The 20,000-nt window shown below is 43.6% G+C and overlaps 2 protein-coding genes across 3 annotated transcripts in view; one reads left to right on the top strand and one right to left on the bottom strand.

The window, feature by feature from the left end:
* Window positions 1-7,196, bottom strand: part of gabpb1 (GA binding protein transcription factor subunit beta 1) — a 9,824-nt gene extending 2,628 nt beyond the window's left edge. The window contains exons 1-5 of the mRNA XM_053623805.1: window positions 6,805-7,196; window positions 3,578-3,685; window positions 2,752-2,919; window positions 2,054-2,248; window positions 1,039-1,186 (exon numbers count right to left, since the gene is read on the bottom strand). Coding sequence (XP_053479780.1) covers window positions 1,039-1,186; window positions 2,054-2,248; window positions 2,752-2,919; window positions 3,578-3,685 — 619 coding nt within the window. The 5' untranslated portion in view covers window positions 6,805-7,196. The remainder of the gene's footprint in view (window positions 1-1,038; window positions 1,187-2,053; window positions 2,249-2,751; window positions 2,920-3,577; window positions 3,686-6,804) is intronic.
* Window positions 7,197-8,368: 1,172 nt separating this feature from the next.
* The window catches only part of usp8 (ubiquitin specific peptidase 8), a 12,689-nt gene continuing 1,057 nt past the window's right edge, over window positions 8,369-20,000 (top strand). The window contains exons 1-19 of one of the 2 annotated variants that reach the window (XM_053623802.1): window positions 8,369-8,441; window positions 8,954-9,127; window positions 10,110-10,254; window positions 10,767-10,852; window positions 11,446-11,584; window positions 11,683-11,722; window positions 11,834-12,002; window positions 12,420-12,582; window positions 12,712-12,853; window positions 13,357-13,598; window positions 13,692-14,120; window positions 14,278-14,352; window positions 14,754-15,046; window positions 15,191-15,412; window positions 15,492-15,702; window positions 17,259-17,495; window positions 17,629-17,771; window positions 17,924-18,056; window positions 18,554-20,000. The exon at window positions 18,554-20,000 is cut by the window's right edge and continues 1,057 nt beyond it. In XM_053623802.1, coding sequence (XP_053479777.1) covers window positions 9,024-9,127; window positions 10,110-10,254; window positions 10,767-10,852; window positions 11,446-11,584; window positions 11,683-11,722; window positions 11,834-12,002; window positions 12,420-12,582; window positions 12,712-12,853; window positions 13,357-13,598; window positions 13,692-14,120; window positions 14,278-14,352; window positions 14,754-15,046; window positions 15,191-15,412; window positions 15,492-15,702; window positions 17,259-17,495; window positions 17,629-17,771; window positions 17,924-18,056; window positions 18,554-18,712 — 3,132 coding nt within the window. In that variant the 5' untranslated portion in view covers window positions 8,369-8,441; window positions 8,954-9,023 and the 3' untranslated portion in view covers window positions 18,713-20,000. Of the gene's footprint in view, window positions 8,707-8,953; window positions 9,128-10,109; window positions 10,255-10,766; window positions 10,853-11,445; window positions 11,585-11,682; window positions 11,723-11,833; window positions 12,003-12,419; window positions 12,583-12,711; window positions 12,854-13,356; window positions 13,599-13,691; window positions 14,121-14,277; window positions 14,353-14,753; window positions 15,047-15,190; window positions 15,413-15,491; window positions 15,703-17,258; window positions 17,496-17,628; window positions 17,772-17,923; window positions 18,057-18,553 lie in introns of both variants that reach the window. The other variant, XM_053623803.1, reaches the window with a different exon arrangement.

The raw sequence follows: 20,000 nt of genomic DNA, 5'->3' as shown, positions 1-20,000 counted from the left end.
CAGTGTTAGAGGGTGAGATGAGGTGTGTGTGTGTGTGTGTGTGTGTGTGTACCTGTAGGTTTAGCAGTGTTAGAGGGTGAGATGAGGTAGGTGTGTGTGTGTGTGTGTGTGTGTGTGTACCTGCAGGTTTAGCAGTGTTAGAGGGTGAGATGAGGTAGGTGTGTGTGTGTGTGTGTGTGTGTGTGTGTGTGTGTGTGTACCTGCAGATTTAACAATGTTAGAGGGTGAGATGAGGTGTGTGTGTGTGTGTGTACCTGCAGGTTTAGCAGTGTTAGAGGGTGAGATGAGGTGTGTGTGTCTGTGTGTGTGTGTGTGTGTGTGTACCTGCAGGTTTAGCAGTGTTCGAGGGTGAGATGAGGTGTGTGTGTGTGTGTGTGTGTGTGTACCTGCAGATTTAGCAGTGTTAGAGGGTGAGATGAGGTGTGTGTGTGTGTGTGTACCTGCAGGTTTAGCAGTGTTCGAGGGTGAGATGAGGTGTGTGTGTGTGTGTGTGTGTGTGTGTGTGTGTACCTGCAGGTTTAGCAGTGTTAGAGGGTGAGATGAGGTGTGTGTGTGTGTGTGTGTGTGTGTGTGTGTACCTGCAGGTTTAGCAGTGTTAGAGGGTGAGATGAGGTGTGTGTGTGTGTGTGTACCTGCAGGTTTAGCAGTGTTAGAGGGTGAGATGAGGTGTGTGTGTCTGTGTGTGTGTGTGTGTGTGTACCTGCAGGTTTAGCAGTGTTCGAGGGTGAGATGAGGTGTGTGTGTGTGTGTGTGTGTGTGTGTGTGTACCTGCAGGTTTAGCAGTGTTAGAGGGTGAGATGAGGTGTGTGTGTGTGTGTGTACCTGCAGGTTTAGCAGTGTTAGAGGGTGAGATGAGGTGTGTGTGTCTGTGTGTGTGTGTGTGTGTGTACCTGCAGGTTTAGCAGTGTTCGAGGGTGAGATGAGGTGTGTGTGTGTGTGTGTGTGTGTGTGTGTGTGTACCTGTAGGTTTAGCAGTGTTAGAGGGTGAGATGAGGTGTGTGTGTGTGTGTGTGTGTGTGTGTGTGTGTGTGTGTGTACCTGCAGGTTTAGCTGTGTTCGAGGGTGAGATGAGGCCGGTCAGGTTGACCACGCCCCCCGGGCCAATGATGAACTGAGGAGATGCAGTGTGGATGGTCAGCATGTCGGGACTCTCGGGGTTTGTGTTGATTTGGTTCTGCATCGCCACCTGCATCACATCACCACTAATAACGACATCTGATCGTTCACACTGTTACACACCACAACACTTCCTACAGAAACTACAGTGACTCCACAGCTCATGCAATGCCCTGGTGTTGCTTGGTGTTTAATACGTCATTCTAGGTGGTTGCTAGGTTTTTGCAATGGTATCTCAGGTGGTTGCTATGGGGTTGGAATGCTGTCTGTGATTATGGTATCTAAGTCACTTACTAGGAGTTGCTAGGTGGTTACTATGGGGTAACTAGGTGATTGCTATGGTATCTCAGGTGGTTACTATGGGGTAACTAGGTGATTGCTATGGTATCTCAGGTGGTTACTATGGGGTTGCTAGGTGGTTGCGATGGTACCTTGGGCAGTTACCAGGGTGTTGCTAGGCAGTTGCTGTGGTATCGTTGTGGTGTTAAGGTGATTGTGTAACTTAAGCATTGTCTTCTGTTAAGTATAAGTGTTACTATGTGCTTGCTATGTTATCCCAGGAGGTTGCTAGATGTTTATTATTGTATCCCAGGAGGCTGCTAGGTGGTTACTATGGTATCGCAGGCAGTGGTTGATAGGTGATCGTACTAGTATCTGAGGTCACAATGGGGTTACTACCTGGTTGTAATGGTATCTCAAATGGTTACTAGGTGGGGTTGCTAAGCAGTTGTTATGGCATATGAGGTGGTTACTATGCAATAGTTGCTAGGTGCTTGCAATAGTATTTCAAGTGGTTATTATGGGGTTGCTTCATGTTTGTAATGGTATTTGTGGTTACTATGGGGTTGCTAGGTGGTTGTAATGGTATCTTTGGGGAGGAGGTTATTAGGTGGTTGTGATGGTATTTCAGGCATGTGTGTGTGTGTTAGTTTGACACCTGCAGGATTTCCGCCAGGTCCTCATTGTTGTTGTCGAGCGCGATATCGAGCGCCGTTTTGCCGAATTTACTCTGAGCGTGAACGTCAGCGCCAAACCTCAGCAGCAGCGCCACCACGTCACCGTGTCCATGTTCAACCGCCCAGTGCAGAGCCGTCATCTTCAACATGTCCTTAGCATTCACGTCAGCACCGTGCTACACACACACACACACACACACACACACACACACACACACACACAATGCAGTCACTGTTCATCAGTCAGTGAGGATGAAAGCACAAGAAGTGGTTCATTCTGTTTACTCTGTAATGGCGCAATTGCTGCTCTCTAAAACAGACAAATACATGAGTGCATGAACATCAAAGCTTCTCTGATGTCGTATGATGCACCTATACACTTTAATACACACATGCGCACACACACGCACACACACACATGCAAAAATTTAAAACCTGATATGATACGCTGTCGTAAAACTACGTTAACAATGTTCAACAGAATTAAAGGTGCAATTCCTGTTTGACCGTCTGAGTCCATAAACCTCAGATGATGTGTGTGTGTGTGTGTGTGTGTGTGAGGTCAAGGTTTACATAAAACTCTGCTCACAAAAGTAACAAGCTCATTAAAGGCGTTATTAAGATGATATCACTCATCTCCAACCAACCCCTTTAAACCTGTAAGCCCCTCCCCCTTTACCTGCAACAGGACCTCTACGATGGAGGCGTGGCCTTCCGAAGCAGCCATGTGCAGAGGTGTTCGGTCCACTTTGGTGCGAGCGTCTCGGCTGACGCCGGCGCGCAGCAGCACTTCGGTGGTTGAATAGTGACCGTACTGAGCTGAGAGGTGGAGTGGCGATGTGCCCAGCTGCACACAAACATATGCGCACACACACACACACACACATCACTAACGGCCAAATATCACTAAAAATAATTAGCTAAATATCAACAGAATATGTAAAGTGACTGTAGCTTAAGTAATTCTCTGGTGTTACTATGGGCTTGCAATGGTATCCCAAGCGGTTACTAGGGGGTTGCTAAGTGGTTGCAATAGTGTCTAGGTGGTTAATAGTGGGTTGCTAGGTGGTTACAATGGCAGTTATTAGTGCTTCTTGTAAACTATCTCACGAGTGTATCAGTATCAGAATCTTATTTAACAGAAGCTCAAACCTGTCAGAATAACCATTCAGTGTTACCATGACAACCACAATCATTTCCTCATTAACGTTCGCAGTGTTGGCTAGCCAGCACAGCACACTGGCTCTGTGGCTTCAAGATAGCAGGTTGTCATCTTCTAATCTCGTATATGTGATTGGTCCAAAGCTGTAGAATTTACTTAGCGACATCACAAACAGAGCCCACATGAAGCCCCGCCCCCGAATCAGTTTTTATACAGAAGTACGGCCACATCTATAGAATTTATACATCACGCTGTAGTGATGAGTTCAGGGAGCGTTTAACATCAGTTAAACAGTTACAGCTAGCTTGATGATGATGATGATGATGATGATGTCATCACTCACCCAGTCTGTGGTGAACGGAGCTCCGTTAGCCATGAGGATCCGAACCTCGTCATCCTGTCCAGAGCGAGCCGCCTCCAGCAACTTCTTCCCCAGATCCACCAGAGACATCTACACACACACACACACACAGTTACACCAGCGTCACGCACTGTGTTCCAAATCCAGTGTTTATGTTGTTGTACTTGGACTTGTGTTGAGTTGTACTTCCTGTTACACATGTGATGTGTGTTTGTGTGACTGTACAGGTCACATGACCATGTGTTTCTCTGTGATATAGGACAAATGCAACAGAAACAAAAAATAAATCAGGAATAAAGTGAAGCTAACACGTAAATCTGAAAGTATTTTCTTTTCATGATCAGGTCGAGTTTCACAGCTCCTGATATACAAATGAAAATATTTATCTAAACAAAATACACATATAATATCGACTTCTAGAAAATGTGGTCTTTAGTTTTCATTCCCTCTCTCAGCGCCTCATTAATTATGTCCACAGGTAAAGTAGGTTTTAGTTTAATCTACATGATGCAGATGTAGTGAACATTCAGCGTAGGACGTGAAGTTGATAGAGTAACGTGATGTTTCAGATTTCTCCCTTCCTGTGACAGAGGTAACGTTGATCTCTGTTTGCATCGTTAGCTGCTGTAATGAGAACAATGAAGTTTGGAAATGTGATGAGAAAGAGCTCATCTACACTCTTACATCTTCAGAATCCCATGGGATTAAACGCCATGCCATTATCAACCATTCACGAGCACTCTGCTTGCACATCTGACGAAGGACTTTTGCCTAAAACGTCACGTTTCTCTGGAAACATTGTTAACTACACTCAGCATTTACTACATTATGTCCAATCAACACCAAATTTGGCATACATCATCTTCAGACCAACCTGGACAAACTTTATCAAAAGAATGTTGATATTCCAAACGATTTGTCCGTAATTTGCCAACAAACATGTCAGGGAAGTAAGGCTGCATCTCAGCAACGACCTTGCACACTGACACAAATCTTGGTAGGCCTTAGCTGAGGACCGTACTATGCAATAAATTCTGTGACATTGCCACTTACTGGGCAAAACTTACAATAACATGCCAAAATGTTCCCATTTAAGTGCTGTTTTTAGTGAAACTACAAATCATTCTTGAATCCCTTTGCCAATCGTTATAGATCTGCTTTCCTGTGATTGTTTACACAACGATTGATTGTGCGTGCAGCTCACCAAGTCTGGGTGCTTGGCCCCCAAAAATGCTGCTTGCAGCTTTAATTATTATTGAAGTACTCTCCAGTTACTTCCTGTATTGTTCTTTTTATAGAATATCTTTAATGTGTGGATTTTAAATATATTTACACATTTTGAGACACATGCAGATAATAAAGCACTATTACACTATTAAATATGTTTTATTTTGATTTTATATACACTATATGGTTAAAAGTATGTGCACCCCTGACCGTCACACCCATTCCAGATTTATTTTCGTTTTGCTCTTGTAATAAACTCCTCCACTCTTCTGGGAAGGCTTTCCACTAGATTTTGGGGCATGGCTGTGGGGATTTGTGTTCATTCAGCTACAAGAGCATTAGTGAGGTTGAGGTCCTGCACTGATGTTGATGTGAGGAGACTCCAGTTCCAGGTCATCCCAAAGGAGTTCAGTGGGGTTGAGGTCAGGACTCTGCGCAGGACCCTCAAGTTCTTCCACCTTCTTCACACACCATGTCTTCTAACTTTGTGGCAACTCTGGTGTCCGTAGTTTTAGCCATACAGTGCATGTTCTTATAAAATGAATACAGTTTGGATTTCAGTGACACATTCTGAGGAAATATATGAAATATATGTTTACTTTTCGGTCGATACGGATCCCTTACAAGCTCCAAGGGGAAACAAAAGAAATCAATTAACTTGTCACTGAAGCAGTATCCCAAACAATAAAATTAAACATTTATTTTTAGTTTAGCTGATTTAGTTGATCTACTTTCCTATACCCAGGGCAAATACGAACCTGAACACAGCCACAATTTTATAAACTTGACAACTCAAAATAAAGCAAGCCATCGTTCGCACGTTACAACTTTGTGACGTCAATTAGTATCTCATGCATATTAAATATAATCTATAGAAGGCCGGTGGTGGTTTGGCGGTTAAGGCTCTGGGTTACTGATCAGAAGGTCAGGGGTTCAGGCCCCAGAACTGCCAGGCTGCCAGTGTTGGGCCCTTGAGCAAGGCCCTTAACCCTCTCTGCTCCAGGGGGTGCTCTATCATGGCTGACCCTGCGCTCTGACCCCAACTTCCTGACATGCTGGGGTATATGAAGAAAATAATTTCACTGTGCTGTAATGTATATATGATCAATAACAACTATATCATATATTTAAAAACAGTGATGCTATAAAAAAAAACATACTTTTATAATCAATTACTTTTTGAGTGACCGATTTAATAACACTTTTAGGATTATTTGTGCTAAAAATTGAGACTTTAAAAAAATATAATTTTCCAAATTACATCCACCTGCTTAAACTGTACAATCATTATTCAAGTTATCTATAAAACTGGAAGTGTTTTTTTTTCTTTAATACAAAACAAATTAAGCAAAAAAAAAGAGCACGAGTACAGTAAATCGTGTGCACGCGCGTTACAAATTCCGTGACGTATTTACAATCTCGCGCGCATACTAAAAACACAATATCATCCTGCAATTGGTTTCTTGAGTAATAAATACATCATGTTATGCTAGCTTATCTAGCAAAGTCGTTTAGCCATCCTGTTCAAGCAGAACCCAGGCTTCGATTTTCTCCATGTACCATTTTATAATTAAAAACAAACACTCGGTCAATTTGAAAGAATACTGTGAATACAAATAAAAATCGACCCCGCTGTCTGTCAACAACTTTGAACCTGTTAGCATGTTGCTAACTCATTAGAGCTAACGCTTAAGCTAAACCTAGGCCTCCATTTTCTGTTCCCACAATCCCCGCCATTTATCAAAAGCAACTACTAAAATATTTCAATAAAAAATTTGAACAAAGGAAGGTTATAAACATCTGTTTATACGAGTTTATACTCGGACGGAACGTGTGAAGTTAAAGTAATGAACAGGAAATCGGTTAGAAATCGTGGCAGGTTTCCGGGGGAAGTGGAAATATTTTTTACACCAAACACAACATCAACTTCCACATCCGGTGGAGCGCGAGCTCCAAAAAAAAAAAAAAACATCCACACTGACCTGGAAAAAGATTCACAACTTTTATATCACGTTTTCTCCCCGAAACCTCCGACGAGTTTAGAATTCTGTGTGTTTTTTGTTTTGTTTTACGATGAAAAGCGCGAGCTGAAAATAACACTCATACGATTCCTGCTCACTCCGCGCACTACTTTCTTCCCCCCCAGCCGCGCGGATGTACACACAGCTCCAGTTCCCTGCTCTTTTTAGCGTTTTAGCTGCGTTTATCTACACTTCCTCGAGTTGTGATTGAAGTTCTGACTGAAATGTGTACATGTAGAATATGTTACAAAAAACACAAACTCTTTTAAAAATATTATTACAGTTCAAATACACTCGCAAAGTGAAGAAAACAAAAGTCCTGCGCGGAGTGATACGTGGTGTAATGGCGGACAGTGCTGCCAAATCTTGTTATTTTCTGTTTATTATTATTTTTTAAATCATTTTTGTGACAGTCGACTTGAAACTATACTGAGCATTTATTTTGTTTTATGCTAAAAACTTTGTGGATTGAGTTGCAAACATATGAAAAAGAATCGTAATAATAATATTGGCTTTGAAGAAATAGGTGTTAAACTTCACGAACAAAACAAAAATTGTCATTTGTAATTAACAATTATTATACTGCCACGTTATGATCTACACAAAATGAAACGGTCTGGCAACAATCCTAGATGGAAATCTAGCTAAAGCTACGTAATGAAATTTTTTATTTTGTGAGAAGTACTCCAAATGATGCTCCTAATGATGATATATTCTTTGTGGTTGTTAACTATTATTATTATTATTATTATTATTATTATTATTATTGAGGCTTATTGAGATTTAATAATAATAAATGTGTAAAGATTATGCCTAATATCTAAAGTTTTTTACCCGTTGCTTATTGCCTTTTCATTTCAACCACAGTTTGATTTGTAAATAGTTATAGCTACTAAAGGGGTTTAACGAGATGGTTAGCTGATTGGCTTGTGTCTTTTGGTTTGACGGAAAGACCAGCCAAACATCTTTCGTTTCAGCAAAATGACCAGGTGAACAGCTTTCACCTCGATCAAACCATCAGTCAAATTTATTTTTAGATAACCGTGCATGAAACGTAAACCTTGTGACTTTCCTTGTGATTCAGAGTAATCTGTTATGTGAAAAAGAAAATAAAGCTTTCCAGGTCTACAGTTCTAGTTTATTCTTATGCTGTTGTTATAGTGATTTTAACAAGTTGTGTAGTACATTGAGATGTGTCTGTATTGTTATTTCTGTTTAATCTTATAGTCATTCATTAGACCAGATCAGAATATTGACAGTTCTTGTTGATTTAGATGTGCATTACTTGTGAAATTCAGAAATGTATAATGTCTGTAATAAAATCAATTTTGTGAAAATTGAAATTTGTGAAAAAACTAGTCTCGGCTGGTTTTATCATGCTCTAGCACTGTTTTAGAGTTGAGTCTGGACCTTTCCAATATGGCCGACAGGTTGACGTTTTGCTTTTGCTACCGCTATCGGCACGTGACTATGAACAAATTAGCCAATCACAGTGCTCGAGGGTGGGATTTGTTAGGGGTAAAAAAAAAAAAAACCCACAACAACAACTAGTTCCGGGAATCAGCTGTAGCAGTTAGCACCTCTGTCTCTCTCAGCTAGTGTGTATTTACAGTTATTAATGATTAGCTAGAAATAGGAAAGTTCGCATGTTGTTTATTGATTAGCTGAGTGGATTGCAAAATTATTACCACAGCAAAGGTTGTTTCTGAGTTAGCTTAGCGTGCTAGCGTGCTAATGCTAGGCTCTGGAGTGCTGTGTTTACACGGATAGTTTGGCTACTTCCTGATTATTTACTTTAAAGAAACGTTGTGACACTTCTGAAGGAATGAGGAAAAAAACAGAATTAACACTTATTTACATTCTGTATGTGCAATGAGCCACTGTTGTTTGTTTATTTATTTATTTATTTATTTATTTATTTATTTATTTATGAGCTGTTCTGTAGGAGACTGAAGCATTAGCTAATGACAGATATTCAGATTTGTTTACAAACAAGACGCCTGGAATTTTCTGTCAACTTTGTGATAGAATAGTGTGTTGTTAGAAATACGAAGCTGTGATGGTTTTATCAGTATTTGATGGTCTAACTGTGAGTCTTGTTTCCCTACAGTTGGTGAGAATGTGAGGAAATCGAATGATTATTATTGCTGTGAGTTGAGATATAAACCACGAGCCTGAAGATGCCTGGAGTGGCTACAGGAGTGAAGGAGCTTTACCTCTGCACCTCACTGGGAGAGCTGAACAAAAAGGCTGAGATCAAGTTGGATAAAGCCAGCACCAAGCAGTAAGACTGAATCATCTGTTTTCTAAGATAAAACACTGTTTATTCTTGTGCTTTTGCTGATTAATGTATTACTAATGTACTAATGTACTGTTTGAGTCGGATTAGTTTCTCGGTGCTTTGATTTTGATAAAATGATAAACCAACTCCTTTCATTTTGACCAAATGATCAGCCGAACAGCTTCCATTTTGACCAAATGATCACCCAACTGTTTTGATTTTGACCAAATGATCAGCCGAACAGCTTCCATTTTGACCAAATGATCACCCAACAGCTTCCATTTTGACCAAATGATCACCCAACTGTTTTCATTTTGACCAAATGATCACCCAACTGTTTTGATTTTGACCAAATGATTACCTGAACAGCTTTGATTTTTTTACCAAATGATCAGCTAACTGCTTTGTGGTGGACACACAAGTTGTGTGTGATTAGGAGGTCACATGACCATAACATGTCTGTAGTCTTTACCTGCACTAGAAACCCAATAACTAACCCAAAACCTGTGTCGCTTTTCTGACACACCCTTTTTTTTTTTTTTTTTTTTTTTTTTTTTTTTTTTTTTTTAAACCTTATCTATATATAATTGTTCTTCATTTTAAACTTTTGGTTTTGTTGGGAAACGAGAGAGAGAGCGAGCGCTTCCTGGAGCGTTTTTATACCCGTGAAAAAGCAACAAACCTTTTTTCCCACAGGACATAACACAATCTGTCCAGGTGTGTACACGCTCATTCTGTTGAAAAGAAATGTACTGACATTACAGATTTGGAGTAAAATTACAGAGATACTCTGATAATAATTACATTACACACCTCCACACGGAAAACTAATCCCTTCAGAGTAGGGTGTACGGTCTCTGAGAGCTCGAGACAAGAACAGTCAGGTGGGATTTATTCACATTACTGTAAAACATAACGTTATTGATGTTAAATTTCTGTTTCATTATTCACTGTGTGTGTGTGTGTGTGTGTGTGTGTGTTTCAGCTATGTCCAGAGTGCGTGTAAGCTCTTTAAAGCGGCAGAGGAATGCCGTCTGGACAGAGATGAGGAAAAAGCCTATGTCCTCTACATGAAGTACCTGACCGTCTACGACCTCATTAAGAAGAGGCCGGACTTCAAACAGCAACAGGTGTGAAAGAAATCTCGCCAAGGGTAGAAGCTGTAAAGAATGAGGAATTATTTACACGAAGTGTGTAGAGAAGATCTGTTTCTAACAGTTTGATGTCCTAGTTTTTAATGGTGTGAGTTCGGAAGTGGAGAGTGAAAGTGATTTTGTATACGATATTTTCTACCATAGCTGCCAGTGTGTAAATCAGTGTAATAACTTCATTATTGTATTAGCAGAAGCTAATTTCTGTTATTTATAGCGTTTACTTGTTACTGAAGGACGCTGTAGTTACTGCTGGTATTTTCCATCGCGTCCCAGGAGTAACTGCTGTGTACTTTAGTCCTAGATTAATATTTTACACGATGTACAGTACTGTACGGACGTCTCAGCCACTATAAATATAAAACTCCATAACAAAGTGTATACAGAGAATAGAGAGAATTCAGCACAGTACTGGAGAGTAAATCCTGATCTTGAATGCACTTCCTGTGTCCTGTTGTAGTGTTTACATTTTATTTTTATTTACGTTGCAGGATTTCTTCATGTCCATGCTCGGGCCATCCAGCTTTAAGAGGGCCATCGAGGAGGCGGAGAAACTCTCTGAGAGTCTGAAGTTCAGGTACAGGTTACTCCACTCACCTGTGCCTGCTGTACCCAATACTCACCACCTACACCCTACACCCTAATTCAGATCAGCAGTCTGACTTGGTTCACTATAAAGACATGTTTTCTTCAAGTGCTAGTGTTCATCATGGGTATACCGTGCCAGCTGGGTAATGTTGTTTAGACACTAACCCACTGTGGTGCATTGTGGGATTTCATCATGTTCTCTACTACATTTTTAGATTCCTTAAATAGTGCACTATGTAGTGGATAGGGTGTGGTTTAGACATGGCGTCTCTTTGACACCACTGATCCCTGAATCTAAACCCTAGCCTAGTACTCCTCACCTGTCCCCTCTCCTGTCTCCTCTCCTGTCCCCTCTCCTGTCCCCTCACCTGCCTATCCCCTCACCTGTCCCCTCACCTGCCTGTCCCCTCACCTGTACTCTCTCCTGTCCCCTCACCTGCCTGTCCCCTCACCTGTACTCTCTCCTGTCCCCTCACCTGCCTGTCCCTCACCTGTCCCCTCACCTGCCTGCACCCTCACCTGCACTCTTACCTGTCCCCTCACCTCTCCCCCTCACCTCTTCTCTTACCTGTCCTCTCTCAGGTATGAAGAGGAGGAGGTACGGAAGAAGCTGGAGGAACGAGAGAAGAGAGAGGAAAAGGAGAGACGAGAGCAGAAAGCAGAAAAGGACAAAGGACGAGCGTCGCCCAAAACGCCAGAGAACAGAAAGGACAGCAAAAAGGTACAAAAAGTCAAAGGTCAACATTAATATGAGCAGTAATGAATCAGGCAGGGCGTGGCTTACACGCTGTTCATATCCACTCTGTCCCCATCGCACAGGCTAAAGAACAGAACGAGCTGAAGACTGTAAACTCACCAGGTCAGAAGTGTGTGTGTGTGTGTGTGTGTGTGTGTGTGTGTGTGTGTGTGTGTGTGTGTGTGTTTAAGGCAAAGCTCTTTATATGCATAACTGCTCTCTCTCTCTCTCTAGCGCCCCTGAGTGGAGGGATTAGTGCTCAGCAGTTGTACACTATGATGAAGGACCCTAACCTGACTGTGTTAGTGATGGACACTCGAAAACAAGCGGACTTTGAGGAGTCACACATGGCGGTGCCCAATCAAAAGTGCATCAGTGTTCCTGAGGAGGCCGTCAGTCCCGGGTGCTTACTCTCTCTCTCTCTCTCTCTCTCACACACACACACATACACACACACACACACACACACACACACACACACACACATATTACTGCCATTACAGCTAGATATCTGGCAAGTTCATATCTCTAATAAATTATTAATGTCAATATTAAAAATGACATTAGAGAACCTAATCCAGCTTGCACAGGGTTTAAGATTGACTAGAGGCTTACAGATTTACATATTTACATATTCATATCTTTATTACCCTAACAACTTACATATTCACGGTCCATGTTCTATCTAACTACATAACTCATCTGCTAACGCTAAGGCTAGGTGTCAGTTTACATATTCAAACTGCATGTTGCAGCTAGCTAACATGTTCTTCACTGTGTGTGTGTGTGTGTGTGTGTGTGTGTGTGTGTGTGTGTGTAGGATCACAGTGAATCAGATCCTGATGAAGCTGCCATCAGAGTCTCTGCCTCAGTGGGAGCAGCGTGCCTTTGCTGATTATATCGTCCTGCTCGACTGGTTCAGCTCCTTAACGGACCTGAAACTGGGCACGACTTTACAGAGCCTGAAGGATGCGCTATACAAGGTAATAATAATAATAATAATAATAATAAGAGGAAGAAGAAGATAAAGAAAAGCAACTTTATGTAGTGCCTAAAAAGTTTCATGTCTGACTCTCACTCTGTGTGTGTGTGTGTGTGTGTGTGTGTGTCAGTGGGACAGTGTGACGATCCTGCGCACGGAGCCTCAGGTTCTAGAGGGAGGCTATGAAAACTGGCTTCTTTATTATCCAATGTTCACCAGCAACGCTAAGATCAGACCTCCACGCCAACACACACTCACCCTGGTACCAGAGTGTGAGTACACGCGCACACACACACACACACACACACACATATACACTTGATTAATACACACACATTTGATTCACCCAAACCTAATTCACATACACTCATCGTCCACTTTATTAGGAACACATGTACACCTGCTCATTCATGCAGTTATCTAATCAGCCAATCAGATGACAGCAGCACAATGGCTGAACTCGGGTCAAGCAGATACAGGTCGAGAGCTTCAGTTAATGTTCACATCAAACATCAGCATGAAGAAAAAGTCTGATCTCTAAATTGTAATTTTACTTTAAAGTAAATTTAAAGTGTAACCCATGGCATGGCTGTTGGAGCCAGATGGGCTGGTATGAGTATTTCGGAAACTTCTGACCTGCTGGGATTTTCCTCACACAGCAGTCTCGAGAGTTTACACAGAATGGTGTAAACTTCAGCTTGCCATCTTCAAAATATGAACATGGGCATGAACACACTTTCGTTGATGATGTCATCGGGTATGTTATCTTCTTTAGTGAACTTCAGCTACCCGTGTCTGGAGGAGACTCCGCCCATACCTGCAAGTGTGTCTGTGACGGACGGTGTGGAAGACGTACAGACTAATGGCACTGTAGATGTGGACACAAACGGCAAAACCGCTGCCCCTGATATACACGCTCCCTCTCCAACCACACAGCCCACGCACACGCCCACACCAAGCGTGTCCAGTGTTCCAAGTCCAAAGCAGCCTGCAGTTACAGCAAAGATTATACCACAGGTACACACACACACACACACACACTCATGCATGTGTGTACCTTGCCCAACTTTATTGATGTACAATTTTTCTTGTGTTTGTGTTTGCTCCTAGTTCGATCGATCCACCAAGCCAGTGGTTAAACCCTCAGAAGGTGGAAAACCGACCCCTGAGGGTGGAGCCAAAGAGGGCGGGGCCAAAGAAGATATATCCAAAGAAGGTGAGGCTAAAGGCGGGCCCGTTTCCACAGTGACCAACGGCCCTGTGATTCCGGATCGTTCAGTCAAGCCAAACCTGGAGGAAAAGAAAGGGAAAGAGGAAGAGGAGAAACGACAGAGAGAAGAGGAGGAGAAGAAGAACGAAGAGGAGGAGAAGGAGAAGAGGAGGAAACTGGAGCGCCAGAAGGCAGAGGAAGAGGAGGAGAAAGCGGAGGGAGGAGATGAGAAAGGAAAGAGAGGAGTGAAGGATCAGGCGCTGGACGCTCAGCTCAAGAGCATGTCTCTGGATTCTCCTCTGCCCCACACTATTGTCTCAGATTTAAAGGTGTGTGCGCGTGTGTGTGTGTGTTGTTTGGCAGGGGCACTGATACACTCCACAGTGGTGTTGAGTGGTGTAGTGATGTACAGAAGTGTGGACTGATGGAGTAATCAGTGTATAATATTAATTAATTATTTCTGTGTGTGTGTGTGTGTGTGTGCAGCGGGAACCTCTGACCCGTGCTCGGAGTGAGGAAATAGGAAGAGTGGTGCCTGGTCTACCTGAGGGCTGGATGAAGGTACAGAATTCACACACATTCACCACCCAGACCTGATTCACCCAAGTTTGATTCACCTTCTTTTGGTTCATCCACATTTGATCCACATAGATCCATTTGGTTCATCCACATTTGATTCACCTACGTTTGATTTGGTTCATCCACATTTGATTCACCTACGTTTGATTTACGTAGTCGTAGTTGATTCACCTGTGTTCGATACACCTAGACCTGTTTCACCTACATTTGATTCACATTCACCTCTATTTGATTTGAACTGAATAAGTTGTTTGATTCATCTGGACCCATCTAAATAGCCTACATTTGATACGTTCATATATTTGCTTCACCTAAACCTAATATACCTACATTTGATTCACCTAGACCTGATTAAGCGTGTGTTTATCCGTGTGTGTTTTCAGTTCCTGGACACGGTCACCGGGACGTATCGGTATTATCACTCCCCCACCAATCGTGTGCACCTTTACCCCCCTGTCACGCCCCCTGCCACGCCTCCGGCCACTCCCTCTAAGCCCAAGCCCAGCGCTGGAACGACAGAGAAGGAGAAGGAAAAAGAGAAGGAGCAAGAGAGGGAGAGAGAGCGAGAACAGTCCAAACTGAAGCGCTCGTATTCCTCCCCTGATATCACCCAGGATCTGAACGCAGAGGCAGCCAGAAAACCCACACCTACACCCACAGTGAACAGAGAAACCAAGTGAGTGACATCATAGCTTCATATTTTATACCTCCACCCACCACCTACAGCCCTGCCCACACTGTATAACACTGTCAGTTCATTTGAAGTTTACATTTGTGTGTGTGTGTGTGTGTGTGTGTGTGTGTGTGTGTGTGTCGTCAGACCCGTGGCTGCCACTTCCTACGCTAAAGCTGAGCTCGCTCGTCCATCCGCCGCTAAGATCCGGACCATGAACCCAGTGTTTGGTGGATTGGGTCCGTGTCTAACAGGCCTCCGGAATTTAGGGAACACCTGCTACATGAACTCAATCCTGCAGTGTTTGAGTAACACCCCGTTCATGGCCGAATATTTCAACAGGAACCGCTACCAGGATGACATCAACAAGTATGCCAACATCTGTAGTGTTTAGGAAGTTGTACAGAGTACGCCGTCATGGTCATCTCATTTTCTTTTTTTTATCTAGATCTAACATCCTGGGCCATAAGGGCGAGGTGGCCGAGGAGTTTGGTGCGATTATGAAGGCTCTGTGGTCGGGTCAGTTTAAGTTCATCAGCCCACGAGACTTTAAAATCACCATCGGTAAAATTAACGACCAGTTCTCTGGCTACGAGCAGCAGGACTCTCAGGAACTTCTACTGTTCCTGATGGACGGCTTACATGAGGACCTCAACAAGGTAACAGCTGCTCAGGAACTTTAACATCTGCAAAAATGACTGTATATGTTTTGGGGAATTAACTGTATCTAACTGGCCATATAATCAGCAATGCATGCCCAATCAGCATGCCCAATAGGCAACACCCAGTCTCGGCTGTCCAATACGCAGTGCCCTATTCCAATGGCTGATCCCAACTACCGGATTATCAACACCCAGTTGTCAATGCCAAATCTTGACCATGCAATAGGCAGCACCTGATCCATACCACCTTGTTGTCAATGCCTAATAGGTAATGCTCTATCCCAATTACCCAATAGGCAGTGCTCGACAATTATCACCTGCTTAGAAGTGCTTGGTCTTGATTACCCAAGAGTCCATGTCCAATCTTAATTAGCCAGCAACCAGTGCATGATTTACCAATAGTCATTGTCTGATCTTGATTGACGATCACCCAGGAGGCAGTGGCCAGTCCCGCCTTCTTCACTAGTCATCGCTCGATCACGTCTACCCGTCTGTCATCAAACCTGGACTCCAGCTACCCAGTAAGCAGTGCCCGATCCCCAAGACCTAATAGGCGGTGCCAGAGCACGATTACCCAGTAGGCATTGTCCAATCTTGATTAAACTTGTAGCCAGTGCCTGATTTCGATTACCCAAAATCTCCATAACGATTACCTGATCATCAAAAACCAATTCTTAATACCCAATAGGCAATGTCCGATTCTGATTAACCAATAGACAGTGCCAGTATGCAGTGTCTAATCTCGATTAACCAAGTATCCAATTGTCTGTGCCCAAGCCCAACTTTCCTGCTAGGCATCGCTGGATCATCAACTACCTGAACATCCGATTCCGATTACCCAGTAGGCCATGTCCGATCCTGACTTCTTCAGTAATCATAGCTCGATCACAACTACCTGATCATCAACACCCAGTCCGATCTACTGAAATTGTCACCCCAGTCAGTGGCCCCCCCCCCTTCTTGTGTGTCCAATCATCAGCGTCCGGTTCAGTTACCGGTCTTTATGTACAAACTCCAGCACTAGCAGGACAACATGCTTTTCATGATGTCTGATCAATGAAAAGTATTATTGATCACATTTATTATGGATTTCTTCTTTTCTTTCCTTTCCTTTTCTTTTGGTTGTCATTGTGACGGCCTGTGTAGAGAGTAAGTACTCATGAGCCGTTTGTACGTGTGTGTGTGTGTTTTTCATCATTCTGCGTCGGTCCTGTCCGATTGCTCAGATTGTCACACACACATTGTTGTGTTGGTTTTTATTTTGAGTGTGTGTGTGTGTGTGTGTGTGTGTGTGTTTATGCATGGATATTAGGATTGTTTTCAAGGTGTGCAGTTTTAGTTTCATCGTGACATTTCTGTCAGTCATCTGAACAGCCACGCCCATTTTTAATGCATTGGCCTCGCCCATTATCATGCATCATGCTGATAAACAGTGTAACAGCGAGCACAGAGATTCCTGTTTTCGGGTGTGTGTGTGTGTGTGTGTGTGTGTGTGTGAGGTGCTTAGAGACCCAGCCTCACACAGTGTGGTTTTATGGTGTCCCCCCCCTCAGGCGGATAACCGTAAGCGATGGAAGGATGAGGCGTGTGATGCGATGGATGATGTCAGCGCGGCGGACTGGGCGTGGCAGAAGCATAAGCTGCTGAACGAATCGATCATCGTGTCTCTGTTCCAGGGTCAGTTCAAGTCCACGCTGCAGTGTCTGACATGCCACCATCGCTCTCGCACCTTCGAGACCTTCATGTACCTGTCACTGCCACTCGCATCATCCTATAAGTGCTCTCTGCAGGTACACACACACACACACACTCTGACTCATAAAGGTAGATATATGAGTATGGTCAGTATGGTCACTCAGACTTGTGTGTGTGTGTGTGTGTGTGTGTGTGTGTGTGTGTGTGTGTGTGTGTGTGTGTGTGTAGGAGTGTTTGAAGGTCTTCTCTAAGGAGGAGAAGTTGACGGACAATAATAAGGTGTTCTGCCCTCACTGTAAAGCTCAGAGGGAATTCACCAAGAAGCTGGAGATCTGGAAGGTTCCGCCCATCCTGCTTGTACACTTAAAGAGGTGAGTGTGTGTGTGTGTGTGTGTGTGTGTGTGAGAGTGTGTGTGTGTGTGTGTGGGCCTACACATATTAGAGCCCTAAATAAGGTATAAAATGCACACTAATTTTGTCACCACACCAGAAACATTGGTGTCTCACTGACGTGTGTGTGTAGGTTCTGGTATGAGGGCCGGTGGAAGCAGAAGCTCCAGACCTCAGTGGATTTCCCGCTGGAGAATTTGGACCTGTCCCAATACGTCATCGGGCCAAAAACCAGCCTAAAGAGATATAACCTGTACGCCGTGTCTGTGAGTATCAGCACCATCTCAGAGTGTGTGTGTGTGTGTGCGTGCGTGTGTGTGTGCACAAGTGCGCAGTTGCTGTTACTATAGCAGCACGTTCTGGAGAGTTTTATTCCTCTTGCACCACAGCAGTTTACTGACAGTAACGTTACCGAGAAACCGCAACGAAGTGTAAAACATTGTTACAGCTCTGACACTGGAGACTCCTTCCTTTAATGTGAAATAAACATCTCCTTACAGAAAACCTCAGTCTACGTGGCGCGTCCGCTGTACACGTCCCTGTTGCTATAGAAACTATAACGTATCAGAACGAGCACCTATTAATATTAATCTAAACCTGCGCTACTGTCAGAGCCGCTGTTCTAGAGAACTCATCACCACCTGACGACCTTTCTCTCTCTCTCTCTCTCTCCCTCTTTCTCTTCCTCTCCACCTCTCCCCCCCCCCCCCTTGCTGCCTCTCTCTGCCCCCTCCTCTCGCTGCCTTCCCCCCTCCCCCCGTAGAATCATTACGGGGGTCTGGACGGAGGTCACTACACGGCGTACTGTAGAAACGCGGCTCGACAGAACTGGTTTAAATTCGATGATCACGAGGTGTCAGAAATCTCCACCTCTTCAGTCAAGTCCTCTGCTGCCTACATCTTCTTCTACTCATCTCTCTGAAGCCACACCCACCCGGACCACCACCACGCCCGAGTCCTGACTGACCCGAGAGCCATCAGAGCTGATGTGGGTGGAGCTTAAAGGCCCAACTGAAGAAACTGATGGAGGGGGTTTTAGTGAGAATGTGAAAGATGTCAAAGTCCCTCTCTCTCTGTCTCTCTGTCTCTCTCTCTATATAGTGAAATCTGTTATTCCTGACTGTACTAGAAGGGGGCGGAGCTTTCTCCCTGCCCGCCATTGTTCTGCCTTTGGACACTAATGACGTTTGGGACACAGCCGAGCGCGGTTTGAGCTTCCGCTTTTGAGAATGACCTCGCGAGCTCATGGAGAAGTGTCTTGTCTTTTTTTTTTTTTTTTTGTGGAAATTTACCTTTAAAGTGACCAAGTCCTCCCCAAGAGTGAACGAGTCGCCTGTCTGTCTTTCATCGCACTGATCCAGTCTTTGTCATTTCCATACTTTGTCAGTGATCTTAATATTGGCCCGAGTCCCAAATGACCTCTCCATTTCCTGCTTCCTTGTATAGGTGCCCTACCTAGGGGATGTATTATTAACAATATTAACACTTATCCTTTGCACTACATGTACAACTGGGAGCCATTTTTAATTCTCTATTTATCTATTGACCCCTACACCCTTTGTAGTGCACTATATGTCCAGTAGGGGGAGATTTGAGATGCTATTCCCTAATTCAGACCTGCCAACCTTCACAAAAAGAATTAACATCAGAGGACAAGTTAGATACACTTTTCTGAGTATTTATTGATCAGACCCCGCCTATCCCCACCCCCCCCCCCTCCACCATATGAATCAGGAATGACTGACAGTTGCGTAGGTGTTTTGATCTCTGATGTTATCTGACCCCCCCCTGGAAGCTCCGCCCCCTCTCCTCTACATACTGCATTTTTACCTCCCCCCATCAACCCCCCCTTAAAAAACATTTTAATATGGGAATACGCATCATTCCTGTTCGGGATTGGCAGGTCTGCTAATATAAATAAACTAACCCCTGGGCCCTGTAGCGCCTCGGCGTATGTGTGTATAAAATATTAAAACAGTATGTGTATGTACGAGAAGAAGCCAATATCAGGATCGGTGCCTTATTAATCACTTTCATTCTTAATTATTCTGAGCCAGTAATCACAGTTCTGTTATTAATGTCATATCATATAGAGCTGAGCTCGTTAACTCGTTATCGCATCTGATCTCGTTACTTGTCTGTAAGTCCTTTCACTCTGTCTTTCTGCTCCATGTTTATAACCTAATGCAGTGATCTCACACACACACACA

The sequence above is a fragment of the Ictalurus furcatus genome, chromosome 4, assembly GCF_023375685.1.
Source record: "Ictalurus furcatus strain D&B chromosome 4, Billie_1.0, whole genome shotgun sequence".
NCBI lineage: Eukaryota > Metazoa > Chordata > Actinopteri > Siluriformes > Ictaluridae > Ictalurus > Ictalurus furcatus.
This window is presented reverse-complemented; position numbering and strand designations above follow the sequence as displayed.